General features: G+C 44.7%; 1 protein-coding gene across 2 annotated transcripts in view; it reads left to right on the top strand.

The window, feature by feature from the left end:
- LOC138304158 (programmed cell death 1 ligand 1-like) overlaps window positions 1-15780 on the top strand; it is a 144536-nt gene extending 128756 nt beyond the window's left edge. For both annotated transcript variants that reach the window (XR_011205513.1, XM_069243973.1), the window contains one exon: window positions 14949-15780. Coding sequence is in view for 1 of the 2 variants with exons in the window: in XM_069243973.1 (XP_069100074.1) it covers window positions 14949-15142 (194 nt within the window). In the remaining variant the exon portion in view is untranslated. The remainder of the gene's footprint in view (window positions 1-14948) is intronic.
- Window positions 15781-18076: the final 2296 nt, after the last annotated feature.

Genomic DNA, 18076 nt, shown 5'->3' with positions numbered 1-18076 from the left:
TGCTTGTGCCCAGGTCCACCAGGTAGGTGACCTGACTCTTCCTTTCTAGTACTGGGTAAGGGCCACTCCATTTGTCCTGGAGTGCCCTGGGAGCCACAGGCTCCAGAACCCAGACTTTCTGCCCTGGTTGAAATTCAACCAGTGCAGCCTTTTGGTCATACCACAACTTCTGGAGTTGTTGGCTGGCCTCAAGGTTTTTACTTGCCTTTTCCATGTACTCTGCCATCCTGGAGCGAAGGCCAAGTACATAGTCCACTATGTCTTGTTTAGGCTCATGAAGAGGTCTCTCCCAGCCTTCTTTAACAAGAGCAAGTGGTCCCCTTACAGGGTGGCCAAACAGAAGTTCAAAGGGTGAGAATCCTACTCCCTTCTGAGGCACCTCTCTGTAAGCGAAAAGCAGACATGGCAGGAGGACATCCCATCTCCTTTTGAGTTTTTCTGGGAGCCCCATGATCATGCCCTTTAATGTCTTGTTGAATCTCTCAACAAGGCCATTAGTTTGTGGATGATATGGTGTAGTGAATTTATAAGTCACTCCACACTCATTCCACATGTGTTTTAGGTAAGCTGACATGAAGTTGGTACCTCTGTCAGAAACCACCTCCTTAGGGAAACCCACTCTGGTAAAGATACCAATGAGGGCCTTGGCTACTGCAGGGGCAGTAGTCGACCTAAGGGGAATAGCTTCAGGATACCTAGTAGCATGATCCACTACTACTAGGATGTACATATTTCCTGAGGCTGTGGGAGGTTCTAGTGGACCAACTATGTCCACACCCACTCTTTCAAAGGGGACCCCCACCACTGGAAGTGGAATGAGGGGGGCCTTTGGATGCCCACCTGTCTTACCACTGGCTTGACAGGTGGGGCAGGAGAGGCAAAACTCCTTAACCTTCTGGGACATATTGGGCCAGTAGAAGTGGTTGACTAACCTCTCCCACGTCTTGGTTTGTCCCAAATGCCCAGCAAGGGGAATATCATGGGCTAAGGTCAGAATAAACTCTCTGAAACCCTGAGGCACTACCACTCTCCTAGTGGCACCAGGTTTGGGATCTCTTGCCTCAGTGTACAGGAGTCCATCTTCCCAATAGACCCTATGTGTTCCATTTTTCTTGCCTTTGGACTCTTCAGCAGCTTGCTGCCTAAGGCCTTCAAGAGAGGGACAGGTTTCTTGTCCCTTACACAACTCTTCCCTTGAGGGTCCCCCTGGGCCCAAGAGCTCAACCTGATAAGGTTCCAGCTCCATAGGCTCAGTTCCCTCAGAGGGCAGAACTTCTTCCTGAGAAGAGAGGTTCTCTTTTTGGTGTTGTGTTGCAGCTGGTTTCCCAGCTGACTTTCCTTGTCTCTTGGTAGGCTGGGCCATTTTTCCAGACTCCAGCTCTACTTTTTCACCCTGTGCCTTGCACTGTGCCCTAGTCTTGACACACACCAGTTCAGGGATACCCAGCATGGCTGCATGGGTTTTCAGTTCTACCTCAGCCCATGCTGAGGACTCCAGGTCATTTCCAAGCAAACAGTCTACTGGGATATTTGAGGAGACCACCACCTGTTTCAGGCCATTGACCCCTCCCCACTCTAAAGTTACCATAGCCATGGGATGTACTTTAGTCTGATTGTCAGCGTTGGTGACTGGATAAGTTTGTCCAGTCAGGTATTGGCCAGGGGAAACCAGTTTCTCTGTCACCATAGTGACACTGGCACCTGTATCCCTCAGGCCTTCTACACTTGTCCCATTAATTAAGAGCTGCTGCCTGTATTTTTGCATGTTAGGGGGCCAGGCAGCCAGTGTGGCTAAATCCACCCCACCCTCAGAGACTAATGTAGCTTCAGTGTGACACCTGATTTGCTCTGGGCACACTGTTGATCCCACTTGGAGAGTGGCCATTCCAGTTTTAGCTGGATGGGAGTTAGAAGTGGTATCTTTCTTGGGACAGGCCTTGTCTCCAGTTTGGTGTCCAGACTGACTACAGTTTCGACACCAGGCCTTTTTGGGATCAAAGTTTTTACCCTTGTACCCAGGATTGTTTTGTGAAGAGGCTCTCTGCCCACCCTCCTGTGCAGGTTTTTGGGGGCCTGTAGAAGACTCTTTACTATTTTTATTTTTGGCTGTCTCACCACCTTTCCCCTGGGGAGGTTTTGTGACCCCTTTCTTTTGGTCACCCCCTGTGGAAGTTTTGGACACCCTAGTCTTGACCCAATGGTCCGCCTTCTTTCCCAATTCTTGGGGAGAAATTGGTCCTAGGTCCACCAGATGCTGATGCAGTTTATCATTGAAACAATTACTTAATAGGTGTTCTTTCACAAATAAATTGTACAGCCCATCATAATCATTTACACCATTTCCTTGAATCCAACCATCTAGTGTTTTTACTGAGTAGTCTACAAAGTCAACCCAGGTCTGGCTCGAGGATTTTTGACCCCCCCTGAATCTAATCCTATACTCCTCAGTGGAGAATCCAAAGCCCTCAATCAGGGTACCCTTCATGAGGTCATAAGATTCTGCATCTTTTTTAGAGAGTGTGAGGAGTCTATCCCTACACTTTCCTGTGAACATTTCCCAAAGGAGAGCACCCCAGTGAGATTTGTTCACTTTTCTGGTTTCACAAGCCCTCTCAAAAGCTGTGAACCATTTGGTGATGTCATCACCATCTTCATATTTAGTTACAATCCCTTTGGGGATTTTCAACATGTCAGGAGAATCTCTGACCCTAGTTATGTTGCTGCCACCATTGATGGGTCCTAGGCCCATCTCTTGTCTTTCCCTTTCTATGGCTAGGATCTGTCTTTCCAAAGCCAATCTTTTGGCCATCCTGGCTAACTGGATGTCCTCTTCACTGGAGTTATCCTCAGTGATTTCAGAGTTGTTGGTCCCTCCTGTGAGGGAACCAGCATCTCTGACTATTATTTGTGGAGTCAGGGCTTGAGAAGCCCTGTTCTCCCTAGATAGGACTGGTGGGGGGGAATCACCCTCCAAGTCACTATCATCATCCTCTGTGTTGCCATCCTCAGAGGGGTTGGCTCTTTCAAACTCTGCCAACAGCTCCTGGAGCTGTAGTTTGGAAGGTCTGGAGCCCATTGCTATTTTCTTTAGTTTACAGAGTGACCTTAGCTCTCTCATCTGTAGATGGAGGTAAGGTGTGGTGTCGAGTTCCACCACATTCACATCTGTATTAGACATTATGCTTCTAAAAGTTGGAATACTTTTTAAGAAACTAAAACTAGTTCCAGAATCTAATTCAAACTTTTACCAAACTTTTAAACTCTAAAAGAAAATGCTAACAGGGACTAACACAAGGCCCTAGCAGGACTTTTAAGAATTTAGAAAACTTTTCAAATTGCAAAAATCAATTTCTAATGACAATTTTGGAATTTGTCGTGTGATCAGGTATTGGCTGAGTAGTCCAGCAAATGCAAAGTCTTGTACCCCACCGCTGATCCACCAATGTAGGAAGTTGGCTCTGTATGTGCTATTTCAAAGTAAGGAATAGCATGCACAGAGTCCAAGGGTTCCCCTTAGAGGTAAAATAGTGGTAAAAAGAGATAATACTAATGCTCTATTTTGTGGTAGTGTGGTCGAGCAGTAGGCTTATCCAAGGAGTAGTGTTAAGCATTTGTTGTACATACACATAGACAATAAATGAGGTACACACACTCAGAGACAAATCCAGCCAATAGGTTTTGTTATAGAAAAATATATTTTCTTAGTTTATTTTAAGAACCACAGGTTCAAATTTAACATGTAATATCTTGTTTGAAAGGTATTGCAGGTAAGTACATTAGGAACTTTGAATCATTTCATTTGCATGTATACTTTTCAAGTTATTCACAAATAGCTATTTTAAAAGTGGACACAGTGCAATTTTCACAGTTCCTGGGGGAGGTAAGTTTTTGTTAGTTTTACCAGGTAAGTAAGACACTTACAGGGTTCAGTTCTTGGTCCAAGGTAGCCCACCGTTGGGGGTTCAGAGCAACCCCAAACTTATCACACCAGCAGCTCAGGGCCGGTCAGGTGCAGAGTTCAAAGTGGTGCCCAAAACGCATAGGCTTCAATGGAGAGAAGGGGGTGCCCCGGTTCCAGTCTGCCAGCAGGTAAGTACCCGCGTCTTCGGAGGGCAGACCAGGGGGGTTTTGTAGGGCACCGGGGGGGACACAAGCCCACACAGAAATTTCACCCTCAGCGGCGCGGGGGCGGCCGGGTGCAGTGTTAGAACAAGCGTCGGGTTCGCAATGGAAGTCAATGAGAGATCAAGGGATCTCTTCAGCGCTGCAGGCAGGCAAGGGGGGGCTTCCTCGGGGAAACCTCCACTTGGGCAAGGGAGAGGGACTCCTGGGGGTCACTTCTGCAGTGAAAGTCCGGTCCTTCAGGTCCTGGGGGCTGCGGGTGCAGGGTCTTTTCCAGGCGTCGGGACTTAGGTTTCAGAGAGTCGCGGTCAGGGGAAGCCTCGGGATTCCCTCTGCAGGCGGCGCTGTGGGGGCTCAGGGGGGACAGGTTTTGGTACTCACAGTCGTAGAGTAGTCCGGGGGTCCTCCCTGAGGTGTTGGTTCTCCACCAGCCGAGTCGGGGTCGCCGGGTGCAGTGTTGCAAGTCTCACGCTTCTTGCGGGGAGTTTGCAGGGTTCTTTAAAGCTGCTCCTTTGGATAAAGTTGCAGTCTTTTTGGAGCAGGTCCGCTGTCCTCGGGAGTTTCTTGTCGTCGTCGAAGCAGGGCAGTCCTCAGAGGATTCAGAGGTCGCTGGTCCCTTTGGAAGGCGTCGCTGGAGCAGAGTTCTTTGGAAGGCAGGAGACAGGCCGGTGAGTTTCTGGAGCCAAGGCAGTTGTTGTCTTCTGGTCTTCCTCTGCAGGGGTTTTCAGCTAGGCAGTCCTTCTTCTTGTAGTTGCAGGAATCTAAATCTTTAGGTTCAGGGAAGCCCTTAAATACTAAATTTAAGGGCGTGTTTAGGTCTGGGGGGTTAGTAGCCAATGGCTACTAGCCCTGAGGGTGGGTACACCCTCTTTGTGCCTCCTCCCAAGGGGAGGGGGTCACATCCCTAATCCTATTGGGGGAATCCTCCATCTGCAAGATGGAGGATTTCTAAAAGTTAGAGTCACCTCAGCTCAGGACACCTTAGGGGCTGTCCTGACTGGCCAGTGACTCCTCCTTGTTATTCTCATTATTTTCTCCGGCCTTGCCGCCAAAAGTGGGGGCCGGGGCCGGAGGGGGTGGGCAACTCCACTAGCTGGAGTGTCCTGCGGTGCTGTGACAAAGGGGTGAGCCTTTGAGGCTCACCGCCAGGTGTTACAGCTCCTGCCTTGGGGAGGTGTTAGCATCTCCACCCAGTGCAGGCTTTGTTACTGGCCTCAGAGTGACAAAGGCACTCTCCCCATGGGGCCAGCAACATGTCTCTAGTGTGGCAGGCTGCTGGAACCAGTCAGCCTACACAGATAGTCGGTTAAGTTTCAGGGGGCACCTCTAAGGTGCCCTCTGTGGTGTATTTTACAATAAAATGTACACTGGCATCAGTGTGCATTTATTGTGCTGAGAAGTTTGATACTAAACTTCCCAGTTTTCAGTGTAGCCATTATGGTGCTGTGGAGTTCGTGTAAAACAGACTCCCAGACCATATACTCTTATGGCTACCCTGCACTTACAATGTCTAAGGTTTTGCTTAGACACTGTAGGGGCACAGTGCTCATGCACTGGTACCCTCACCTATGGTATAGTGCACCCTGCCTTAGGGCTGTAAGGCCTGCTAGAGGGGTGTCTTACCTATACTGCATAGGCAGTGAGAGGCTGGCATGGCACCCTGAGGGGAGTGCCATGTCGACTTACTCATTTTGTTCTCACTAGCACACACAAGCTGGTAAGCAGTGTGTCTGTGCTGGGTGAGGGGTCTCTAGGGTGGCATAATACATGCTGCAGCCCTTAGAGACCTTCCCTGGCATCAGGGCCCTTGGTACCAGAGGAACCAGTTACAAGGGACTTATCTGGGTGCCAGGGTGTGCCAATTGTGGAATCAAAAGTACAGGTTAGGGAAAGAACACTGGTGCTGGGGCCTGGTTAGCAGGCCTCAGCACACTTTCAATTCAAAACATAGCATCAGCAAAGGCAAAAAGTCAGGGGGTAACCATGCCAAGGAGGCATTTCCTTACAGTCTGCACATCGCTTTCTCTGTGTTTGCGAAATCTCTTGCAATCAAACAAAATAAAAACTTAAAAGCATTGTCAAAACCAATAGGTTTCACCCATGCAAAATCTATTAGCTTTGTCAATTTTTTTCACATGTTGCACAGCAGTTGAGCTGCTGTGGAACATGGCTCAAAGTAAATAAAAAACAATATGATGTGGTCAAATCTGGCCTGTTAGACTGCAATAAAAATATAATATAAAAAAATAACTAAGCTAAAAGATGTTACATAGGCGAAACCTATTGGCTTTGCCAATGCTTGTTGAATTTTACGCTGATAAATATCTGCACGTACAAATTCTTCTGAGTCTAATATGTTTTTGGAAGCATTATTTTTCACAACCTTTGTCTCGCTTTTTAATGATTCACCTGCCTTTGAATCATATTCCTTTTTTCTTGATTCATTCAACTCATTTTTTTAACTGAAACTTGATCCTTATTATAAGAAGATTGTCTTGTTGCATAAACTAAGACTTTGGCTTAGCTCTACAAGATTTGTTTTCACACCCACAGGTGCTTCAAGTGAACTTAATTCAATGCACAAATAATTGAATGTGAAAGGTTATTATAGCCCTGCAGAAATCCACCCAGCACATAGCCGACGTGACATCAATGCTTTTGGATTACTAACAGTACCTAAGCAGAGATCCAAGGACGCTATGGTAATCTGAAACACCCAATTTAATTTCTATAATAACACACACACACAAACTGCAGGAAGAAAAAGTCTCATCCTGATGCTCAGCACATCAAAAATAGTCACATAGAATATAATTAAAACAGCACAAATGCATGTTACGAACAACAAGAATAAAATGGACATTTCTACCTCAGTTAAAAGTCATATACCAAAACAACTCTCTAAAACCTACTTCAATGTGCTATTCTAGGAGAGGATGAAGTAGCATAATTTATATCTACAGTTTCTTAGTGAGAATCAACACACTGCATACCAGGCAGCCATCAAATTTGACCCCTAAGTTCTTAACAATGCCTTCCTGAGGACCTGGAGCCAGGGCATTTTCAGGCCAAAAAGTCTGCCTAATATCTGAAGGAGTATTGCCAAAAAAGAGGATCTCTGTCTTTTCCGCATTACATTTAAGCTGGAGTATAGCCATTCAATGAAAGACAGCCATCATGCAGGTTTTACTAAAACTCCCTAGAAACTCTTCTCCCTTGCAACTTGAGGAATCAGCTGAGTATCATCAGCATAAGAAATGATATTTGCAGCTACAGACCCTGTTAACTGTGCAAGAGGAGTGAGATATACATTAAATAATGTGGGCCTCAAAGCGGAGCCCTGGGGCACTCCCACTGTCAACTCACAAGGCTACGAGGAGAAGGGAGGAATCCATACCTGTTGACTTCTTCCTTCCAAACAGGAAGAAAGTCAGTTCAGGACTTGACTCACTATTCCAATTGATTGCAGACAATCCGGGAGTGGAAGGCCATATCAAAGGCTGCTGATAGGTCCACCATAATCAGCACTACCTTTTCCCCACATCTAAAGTGCCTTCATTAACCTCCATAAGTACTGTTTCTGTACTAAAGTGGGGTCTGAACCCTGACTGACTAGAATGGAGCAGGGTATTGGATTCCAGATATAGGGAGAGCTGATGATTCACTTGCTTCTTCAAAATCTCAGAGCATGCTGGGAGCAGGTATATAGGTCTATAAGTAGACTGTACCCCTGGATCTGCGGATGGATTCTTCAGAATTTTAGCCTGCTTCCAATAACTTGGTACGCTAGCTGTTACAAGTGGCATGTAAGCACCTTATTTACTAAAGGGTTAACTATGTGAGCCCCTAATTCAAACAAGTTAGGCGGGCAAAGGTCCGATGTAGAGCCAGATTTTAGATTCCTTTAGACTGTCAAAGAACCTTCCATCAAAAAAGGCTCAAAATTAGAGAGCGAGGCATTAGAACCATAGATCATGTTTGTCTGCATCATGTCCAGTACCTCCTCATTCGTCTTAGAGCCGGAGGAAAGACTGGCCTGGATAGTCAAAATATTAGCCTGAAAATCAGTTGGTAACTGCTCATACCAATCTATCAAGGGGTGAAGGGATCTAGTGCAGGTTGCTTGCGCCAAAATATTTTTAACTATTAGAAAAAGTTCCATGGTTTTATTCCCTGCTCCAGCAGTTTTAACCTCAAAAAGCTCTAGTTTTGCAGTTTTGATTTCGGCATTGTATTTCTTGAGTGTCAGTTTATATCTTTATCTTTCAGATCACAGCTTTTTCTCCATTCTCTTTTTAAGACTTAGCACTTTTTATTCTCTTTCTTGAGACTGTCAGAGCACCTGGGACTGGTAGGCTTTGTTCTATTCGATCTGTGAGTGAGAGGCGGTGCTAATTTCTCTGTTGAGTCTCGGATCCATTTAATTAACAGCAAAACTTCTGCCTCCACCTGGCTAGCCAGAGAAGAGGAACTACCTTCCAAAGTGTGAATTAATTCCACCGGCTGGATTTTATGAAATGCTCTCATAATACACAGAGGGCCCGATGAAGGGAGATGTGTTTTAATAGGGGCTGATCAGGAAAATCTGATCAGAAAATGATCTGACCAAACCTGAGGTACAGGGTCTCCTGTATGCAAAGGCATATTTGAAAATACCTGGTCAATCACATGACCTGCTTGGTGGGTAGGACTAAATATATGTTGAGTGCGGTCTAAGGAAGTAATCAGTTCCTTTGATTCTGTTACCTCATTACGCTCCACCTTAACCATGCAGAGATTAAAGTCCCCTAAAAGTATACACTGTGCATATTTCAGTGCCAAATGTGCTATTGCAGTCTCTAGCAATATCAGAAATGGACTAGCTGGCCCAGGAGGTATGTAAATTAACACCACAGAATGCTGATAAGACAAGGAGAACCAGGCACCAATTGCTTCTGCACCAACCAGGCTCTCAATCTGGAACATCTGGCAGTCTAAGTAATCCCTGAGAATTATGGCTATTCTGCCACCCCTACCGGACTGGCGATCCTTCTTATATAATTAAAAATAATTAGTAATAGCCATCGCAATGGAGGGTTTAGAGGACTCTGAGAGCCAGGTGTCTGTCAAAAATAGTAAATCAGGTTTGTCAAGCGTGTCCTTGCTCAGAAGGTCGTAAACGTTGTCTGCATGTTTTTGCAAAGAGCAACCATTGATCAGGGCCCAAAGGCAGTACAACATCTCATTTCTTCCCAGGGGTGGGACTCCAGAGAAAATCTCTACCATCTTGTTTACATAGTTACCTTCTGGGGACTACAGGCAGCAGGGCTGGCACTAGCCGCTTCTGGTATGCTAATGGCCAAAGACGGGCTTGCCTTTGGTGCTCTTGCACAGTGTGCCTCATTTGGTACATGTGCCCATCAACATCCTCCCGGATTTGGCTCAGTATCGGTATAAAGCATGATGAGGCAGAATCTCTGGCAGTTAAGATCTTCTCTGGCAGTATCTTGCACAATAATCTGGGACGAACGACCTCTCCTGAAAAGTGGTCAGGTGACAGCCCTTTTATATTGTATCTTATCTGAGATTGGAATTTGTGACATAACCTTACAGAAGGTTATATAACCTCAGGAATGTCTATCCTATGTTCAAGACGATATTAGAATCTACAATTACAATTTAAAATCATAAAGCTAAATTTATTCTTAAACGTTCTCATTTCCTCTAAATCTTACACGGACACTTCTATCTAACTCAAGTTCTCCAAAATCTTCACACAGAATACATGTCAAAACAAATTAAATATCACCAATTTTTAATAATGCATGTGATCAACAGACCATATAACATATACTGCACATGACACAATACGCAAAATACAACACATGTCCCAAAACACACTTGGCAAGACCCAACCAAAACTCATGAACTTCTGGGCAACATCTACATATACTCTGGCAATGCTTCAAAAATCTTCAGGATTCTCCAACTCTTTCCCAACCAAACATTTCCACAAATTAGCCTAATTGGTTAATAATACAATTTTCTGTATGGGTCACCAAAACTGTTAATTAACTTAACTGTTAAGAAATTAAAGGGTCATTAGGGAGGAATGGGACTATCTGAGTCTCTCATAGACTTAGTCTAAAGCTCATAATGAAACCTGCATGACAACGTCCTAAAGTTAATAACCTTGTGGATTTAATCAAATATTCTAAGAAAGCGAAAGTAGTTAGTTAATAAATTAAGTGAATTAGCAAACAGATTGACATACGTTATGTCCCCAAAGAAAAGTCCAAACACATTTTATGGGTAAAGGTTTGGCAGAGCAATAAGTCTCAAGGCATAGGTCTTCTGGCCCATCTCCAAACAGCACATTCTTTTATAATGTTTTAATGTTTAGGAACAGAAGATACACACATTCATAGCATAGCATTATGTAGAATGGTTAGATTAGAAATGTTTCATTGATGACCACCAATCAATTTTGAAGTTTGCAAGACACCCTCAGAAGCTCCTACTTCCTACTACATCACATTGGTTAAAACTGTACACTGTTAAGGAGATGAAATCATACTTTATGAAACACAGGAACACAATAGCTTGTCCAACCACCAACAAACCTCGGCTAAGCAGCTCTGAAAATTATAACAGTCCTGAGCATCCTTCCCTCTGGACGAAGGAACAAATATTATACATTTGTTCAACACAGAGACCATGGTTGAGGCTGTATTTTCATTGATTTTCTGAGATATACACACAGAAAGCTCATACACCTGAAATAAACATAAATGTTTCTGCCACATATCATGAATAATTTTAAGTGAAACCTGGTGCCGTCTAGTTATGCTAACTGAAATATGCTTAAATAAAGCATTATTTTCTAGCAAATCAAAACCTGCTCATACCTGCATGAGGAGGAAGCAATTAAAGTAAAGTAAGTACATGTTACCATAGTTACACCCGTATAGGACGATTTAAAAAAAGTAAAGTACAAAGACCTGCAGGTCTGAGGCTAAAATCAATTGCTGACATGAGTACCACATCAAGGGCCATATTTATACTTTTTGACGCAAAACTGCGCTAACGCAGTTTAGCGTCAAAAAATTTAGCGCCGTCTAACGCCATTCTGAAGCGCCATGCGGGCGCCGTATTTATTGAATGGCGTTAGCCGGCGCTACCAGACCGGCGCTGCCTGGTGTGCGTGGAAAAAAAACACGTACACCAGACAGCGCCGGCGTAGGGGGAAAATGGCGTATGGGCGTCTTAAAATGGGGCAAGTCAGGTTGCGTCGAAAAAATCGTCTTAACCCGACTTGCGCCATTTTTTAACGACGCCCATCCCCCATCAACATGACTCCTATCATTGTAAAGATAGGAGTCATGCCCCCTTGCCCAATGGCCATGCCCAGGGGACTTCTGTCCCCTGGGCATGGTCATTGGGCATAGTGGCATGTAGGGGGGCACAAATCAGGCCCCCCTATGCCACAAAAAAAAAAAAAAAAAAAAACTTACCTGAACTTACCTTAATGTCCATGGGATGGGTCCCTCCGTCCTTGGGTGTCCTCCTGGGGTGGGCAAGGGTGGCAGGGGGGGTCCCTGGGGGCAGGGGAGGGCACTCTGGGCTCATTTTGAGCCCACTTGTCCCTTAACGCCATGCCTGACCCAGGCGTTAAAAAGCGGCGCAAATGCGCCGTTTTTGGCCACGCCCACTCCCGGGCGTCATTTTTGCCCGGGAGTATAAATACCACGTAAAGGCCTGGGAGTCATTTTTTAAGACGGGAACGCCTCCCTTGCATATCATTAACGCAAGGAAGGGGTTCACGCTAAAAAATGACGCACACTCCGGGCACTTTGGCGCCCGAAGCGTCTAACGCCATAGTATAAATATGGCGATAGTTGGCGTTAGTTTAGCGTCGAATTTGCGTCGAAAAAAACGACGCAAATTCGGCGCAACCAGAGTATAAATACGGCCCCAAATGTTTGTTTACGGTGTTACTTTCATAATCGCATTGGACTTGCAGTGAAGAACCCATTAAATATCAGGTTATAAATTCTAAGGTGTGTTGGTGCCACTTTTATCTACGGCTCTCTAGGAAACGAGAATTAGTCTTCCTCTGAATTATCCTTAAAACCTGGTTCATCTGTCTCATACACCCATAGAAGGGCACTCACAATCACAATGACATGTTCTTCTCTCTGCACGCACTTGAGACACAAAATGGATTACAAAGTCTTCTTCAACCAATTTCACACCCAATGTCAGGGTCACACGTGTGCTGGCTAGATAAAACATCTTAGGGGGCATATTTATACTCCGTTTGCGCCGGAATTGCGTTGTTTTTTTTGTACGCAATTTCGACGCAAAACTAACTCCATATTTATACTTTGGCGTTAGACGCGTCTAGCGCCAAAGTCCATGGAGTTTGCGTCATTTTTTAGCGTGGACACTTACTTTGCGTTAATGAGATGCAAGGTAGGCGTTCACGTCTAAAAAATCGACTCCGAGGCATGTGCGTCGGATTTATACTCCCGGGCAAAATTCACGCCCGGGAGTGGGCGGGTCAAAAAAAATGACGTACGGCCGCTTTTGTGCCGTTTTTTAGCGCCTGCAAAAGGCAGACGTTAAGGGACCTGTGGGCTCTGAAGGAGCCCAGAGGCGCCCTCCCATGCCCCCAGGGACACCCCCTGTCACCCTTGCCCACCCCAGGAGGACACCCAAGGCTGGAGGGACCCATCCCAGGGACATTAAGGTAAGTTCAGGTAAGTGGTTTTTTTTTTTTTTTTTGTGGCATAGGGGGGCCTGATTTGTGCCCCCCTACATGCCACTATGCCCAATGACCATGCCCAGGGGACAGAAGTCCCCTGGGCATGGCCATTGGGCAAGGGGGCATGACTCCTGTCTTTGCTAAGACAGGAGTCATTTCTATGGGGGTTGGGAGTGAAAAAAAATGGCGCAAATCGGGTTGAGGCGAAAAAATTGCCTCAACCTGACTTGCCCCATTTCTTGACGCCCAAGCCCCATATCCCCCTACGCCGGCACTGTACGTCGTTTTTTTCCACGCACACCAGGCAGCGCCGGTGGCTAACGCCGGCTAACGTCATTGATTAAATACGGCGCCCGCATGGCGTTTCAGAATGGCGTTAGCCGGCGCTAATTTTTTTGATGCAAAACTGCGTTAGCGCAGTTTTGCGTAAAAAGTATAAATATGGCCCTTAATGTCACCAAGCTAATTATTTTCTGGTGAGTGGCTGATGCAAAATCTGTCGAAAGACCAATAATAAGCATAATGCAATTCAATAATAAAAAATGTTAGAAAGGTAGATTTGTTCACACAAAAAAAAAAATAATGGAATAAGTATGAAACTGAGGATACACTGAAGCATGATGTGAACAGACGGAAGTGGGACACAACTATAACAAGTGAGGAGATATGTAGCACTTTCTTAAACTACAAAGACCTCATTTATTAGGAAATGGCACAACACGGTGCCGCAAGCAATATTGCTGTGCCGAGCTGCGTCATTTCCAAAACGCAGGAATGCACTGTATTTTCAAGAATACTGCGCATCCCTGTGTTTACCCCTGCTCCGGCGCATAATCACCTGCCTAGTGCCAATGCAGGCACTCTTGCGCCATGCTGCAAGGATGTCTGCGTTGTGGGGGTGATTTTTTATGTGCAGGAAGGGACACCTTCCTACATATAAACAATCATTAATGGCGATTTGCTCCTCCTATGTCGGCTGCAGAATGCAGCACACATTCATAGAGCAAAGAGGAGAAATAAAAGTATGTCTCCTCATTGCGTCTCTCTAATGCCACATCTGGGAAGGCATTGCCTCAGGTTTACGATTTCTCATAAATTTGGGGCAGCATCAAAAAGCAATGGATGTTGCAACACCCATTGCATGCCCCTTTGCCTCAGAAAACTGCGTAGGGCGGCCCATATTTACAAGACGGCGTTATGCCAAAATAATGGCTTAACACTGCCTTGTAAATATGTAGCAGTGCACAGCACCACCGAAGTGTTGCTAAAAGTGATGCTCCTGTCGCGCAGGGGCCTCGTAATTGAGGCCCAAAGTGTTATGTATTAGAAAAGTACAAAAAGTAATTCAAAGTATTTAGGTACCACAAATGTTTCTCAGGCAAATTGTCCAAAGCAGTCCTAAGCGTTGCAAGCTGCAGCAAACAAAAGTACCCTCAACATTCTAGGTTAGGAGTCCTCACTGCATTTAATCTAAAATGCAGCCATGCCAGGAGCTTGTAGCAAAAGTGTCTATCTGCGGAAGCAAGAAGGGACCAACCCACTGATGGCATCACGGATTAAAAGATGGTGGGTGTCTGCAGCCCTGAATGTCAGTTCGACATATGCCTCCTTTCGCTCAGACTCTGGATGCTTTATGGAGACCTCTCTAAGAGAAACAGGGCAGAAAAGTATAGAAGTGGCTGTAATCAACAAGGCGGATTGGTTTACTGCAGTAAAAAACGTCAGTATTAAAAACAGTTCATATAGGGAAGTGTGATTTTGAAGGATCAGAAAATAAGAAAGACCAGTAATTTGTTCCAAACTTCTGTTTGTTTAGAATTCGATCTCTGATACGTGGTATCTCTTTCTGCAGGAAACTGCCTGCCTCCATGATGCCTTCCTGTACTCTACCTCTTTACTGCCTAAACTCCTGTCCCTCTCTTGGGGCAGGAAATGGTGTTCAGTGTCCTCATTGCAGGGCCCAGCGGTTCCTGTGCTTCAGGGCACTAGTGAGCCTCTCACTTCACGACATATGGGAAGATGGATTGGCCTCATGTTCACAGTACCTCATTCTTGTTATTTGTTCCCTTTCACCCCTTAGAGTCTGGCCAAGGAAAGGAGGAGGAGGAAATCCAGGCCCCAGTTGAGCCCGTTCCAAAAAATGACCCCGAGACCCTACAGTGGGTGATTCAGGTGAAGAAGGCAGTGGACCACCTGCAGGAGACGATAAACCTCATGAAGACTGACGTGGAGAAGTGTGCAGCCGGCCGAGAATACAAGACACTTCATCCCTGAACAGGAGAGCGAAAGCCAAAAAGATGTTTCTGTGCTCAATGCGCATCTGCACAATGACAAAATCGGAATTCTTAACATATGATACTATATGAAAGCCACATAAAGGTCACACAGTTAGAGGCCCTGAGAGAGAGGGGAGGAAAACGCTATACAGTTTGCAGAGGTCTGTCTTTTGTTGTCACAAAGCTACTTCACCCTAGCCTCAAAGCAGTTTGTTTTACATTCTTCAGGTGCTGGGGCTGTATTTTGAGTCAATTGTTGTGTAAATTTTACTGTTTTGTTGTTTAGCCTAGACATTTTGTCTGTTTGATTTGAAGCAAATTGGATGACTTATTTTCAGCCGTTTTGATGAACAGAATCCCACCCAGTGGATTCTCCTCCAGATTTGCTATTTCCTTCCAAACGTTGTGGGATTTTCCATTGCCACCACAATCTGTTCAGACTGTTTAACGCCCTTGTTGACTATGTATGTTTATTGCCCAGTACAACCCGAAATATCTTCTTAAGGAAATTTCCTTCCATGTATTATCTTTATTTGAAGATTGCACTGATCTTCCAGCCAAAGACATATGTTTCTTTAATTCTATTCCTAAGCATCTAATTGTTTACTCAACTGCATTAAAAATTCATAATGTGCATTTTTGCTTTTGTTTGTCACATATTCAAGAACATTTGCACCTTTAAACAGTCTCTTGTTGCATTTTCCAATCCCTCACAAAAAGTGCTCCCAATCTCTTTGACTGGAGATCTAAAATGTTGGAGTGTAAGGTATCGATGTATCCTACAAGGTTATGCTGTTCACATCAAGAGGAAGTATATATATTTATTCTGAAGTGTCATATAGCATGAACCAGGTGTATGAGTGCCTTAGAGCTAGAGTATACACTATAGAAATTGGGAAAACAAGGTCAAATTACACAGACAGTAGACATCTCTACATGGTCCAACATTAATAGACCAAGACTGTGATTTACATGGCCGTATGAGATGAAGAGCCCTAGGGGTACAACAACCATGTGCACCCATTTTTTGCACCTGAGCGCGGAAGGGGCTGCAAATACTTGTGTGGTCTCTTCTGTAATACAGACAGTACTTGCACACATACAGTGTCAGCGCTATTATAATAGGGAATTTCCTCATTTGCATGGGAGTGTCTCCCATGAAAATGAGAGAAACCCTTTGCCTCAGTGCTGTATTATGGACACACTTTCCTAAAAAGACAAGGGAAATACAAGGATGATTAGGGACCAAGGGTAATATTATGCTTTATGGAAGAAGGGTCCTTAAGCAAAAGGAAGATATCAACCAATGCAATGGGGGAAACAATTTGACCAATTAAACATTCAATCAATTATATATAAAAATCAACCATCAATTTACTGATACAAAAGATTAACAGTAAGGGTGATACCCTTACGTGGACACTTTCTTTGTACAGGTTCATAACATACAGGCAAAAGAAAAGTGGCGAGTCAACACAATGTAGTCACAAATCTCTTATAGAGCATAACACTACAGCACCCAGTTTTCAATTAAATACAAAGAAGGGATCAGAGTGCTTTAAGTCGACGATTTTTCGATCCACATGAAATATCAGGATCATCATCAGGACAGTACAATGAATGCCTAACACCACATAACTACAACAAAAGGAATTAGCAACATGGTTACCTATATAAAGAAACAAAAATGATTTAAAAAAAGGGAAGATTTTAAAAAAGAGGATCAGAACATCGTTGACTTAAAGCACTCTGACCCCTTCTTTATAAGTAATTGAATATTGGGAGCAGTAGTGTTATGCTCTGTAAGAGATAACTCGCACCTGCGGCCAACTCCCTATAACTATCCCCACTAGAACTTGCACCCGGAATTATATCTCACACCCCTGTCATGCACAGTTTTTTGTTCATTAATTTGACTGCTAATGCTTTATTTATATATTTAATAACGTTAGAGAAGTTGACATGAGTGCTGTAATATCTGGGGTAATTAGAAGTGCATGGCGAGGGTGTGAGTTATAGTTACTTGAAATAACTATAACTACTGAATTTTTAAGGTTTTGCACAAGTAAATTCAGAACCTAACTATAACGTCCCTGTAACCTATGTGGGTGTGAGAGTGCCTGGGTGTGAGAGGGACTCTCTGGGTGTGAGTCTTTGAGTGGGTCTGTGAGTGGGTGCATGAGTCTCTCAGTTGGTCTATGAGTGGGTGCATGAGTATCTAAGTGGGTCTGTGAGTGGGTGTGTGAGTGTCTGAGTAGGTTGAAGGGTGGGTACATGAGTCGCTGAGTGCATCTGTGAGCAAGTGCATGAGTTTGAGTGGGTCTGTGAGTGAGTGCATAAGTCTGCGTGAGTCTGTGAGTGTATGCGTTTCTGAGTGGGTCTGTGAGTGAGTGCAAGAATCTCTGAGTGGGTCAGTGAGTGGGTACATGAGTCTGAGTGGGTCTGTGAATGTCTGTGTGGGTGTCAGTAGCTGCGTGAGTGACTCGGCCACAAAGGAACCGCACCTGCTTTTGTATCCAACAAGAGTCCACAATTTTGCACAAAATGTCTACCCAACTGAAGTACTTTCTACTGGTCAATTAGTAAGTGCTACCTTGTTAGGTAAATGTCCAGTGTGTATTCTACAGTAGAGCTACAGAATTGTCCATGAGGAAATGTCTCCAGGCAATCTTGTGTGCATTTAGCAATATGATTGTTCCTCCTGTGTCTTTCTCCAGAATTCTGTGATAACATGACTCCTGCTATAGAGAGGCCAACAAGACTACAAAGATTTAAATCTCCACCACACCAGGGTCCTTCCTCTTATCTATCTGACGTAAGAGCTTCTTTTTTTTGTGGAGAAGTCCTCATATTCCTTGGCATCAAGAACATGGCACCAAAATCGGCAGGGAAACACACTGGGGGGGCTCTTGGTAAGCTCTACATCAACGGT

Source organism: Pleurodeles waltl, chromosome 7, assembly GCF_031143425.1.
Source record: "Pleurodeles waltl isolate 20211129_DDA chromosome 7, aPleWal1.hap1.20221129, whole genome shotgun sequence".
In the NCBI taxonomy this organism is placed as follows: domain Eukaryota; kingdom Metazoa; phylum Chordata; class Amphibia; order Caudata; family Salamandridae; genus Pleurodeles; species Pleurodeles waltl.
Note: the sequence above shows the minus strand (reverse complement) of the source record. Positions and strands in the feature narration are given on the sequence as shown.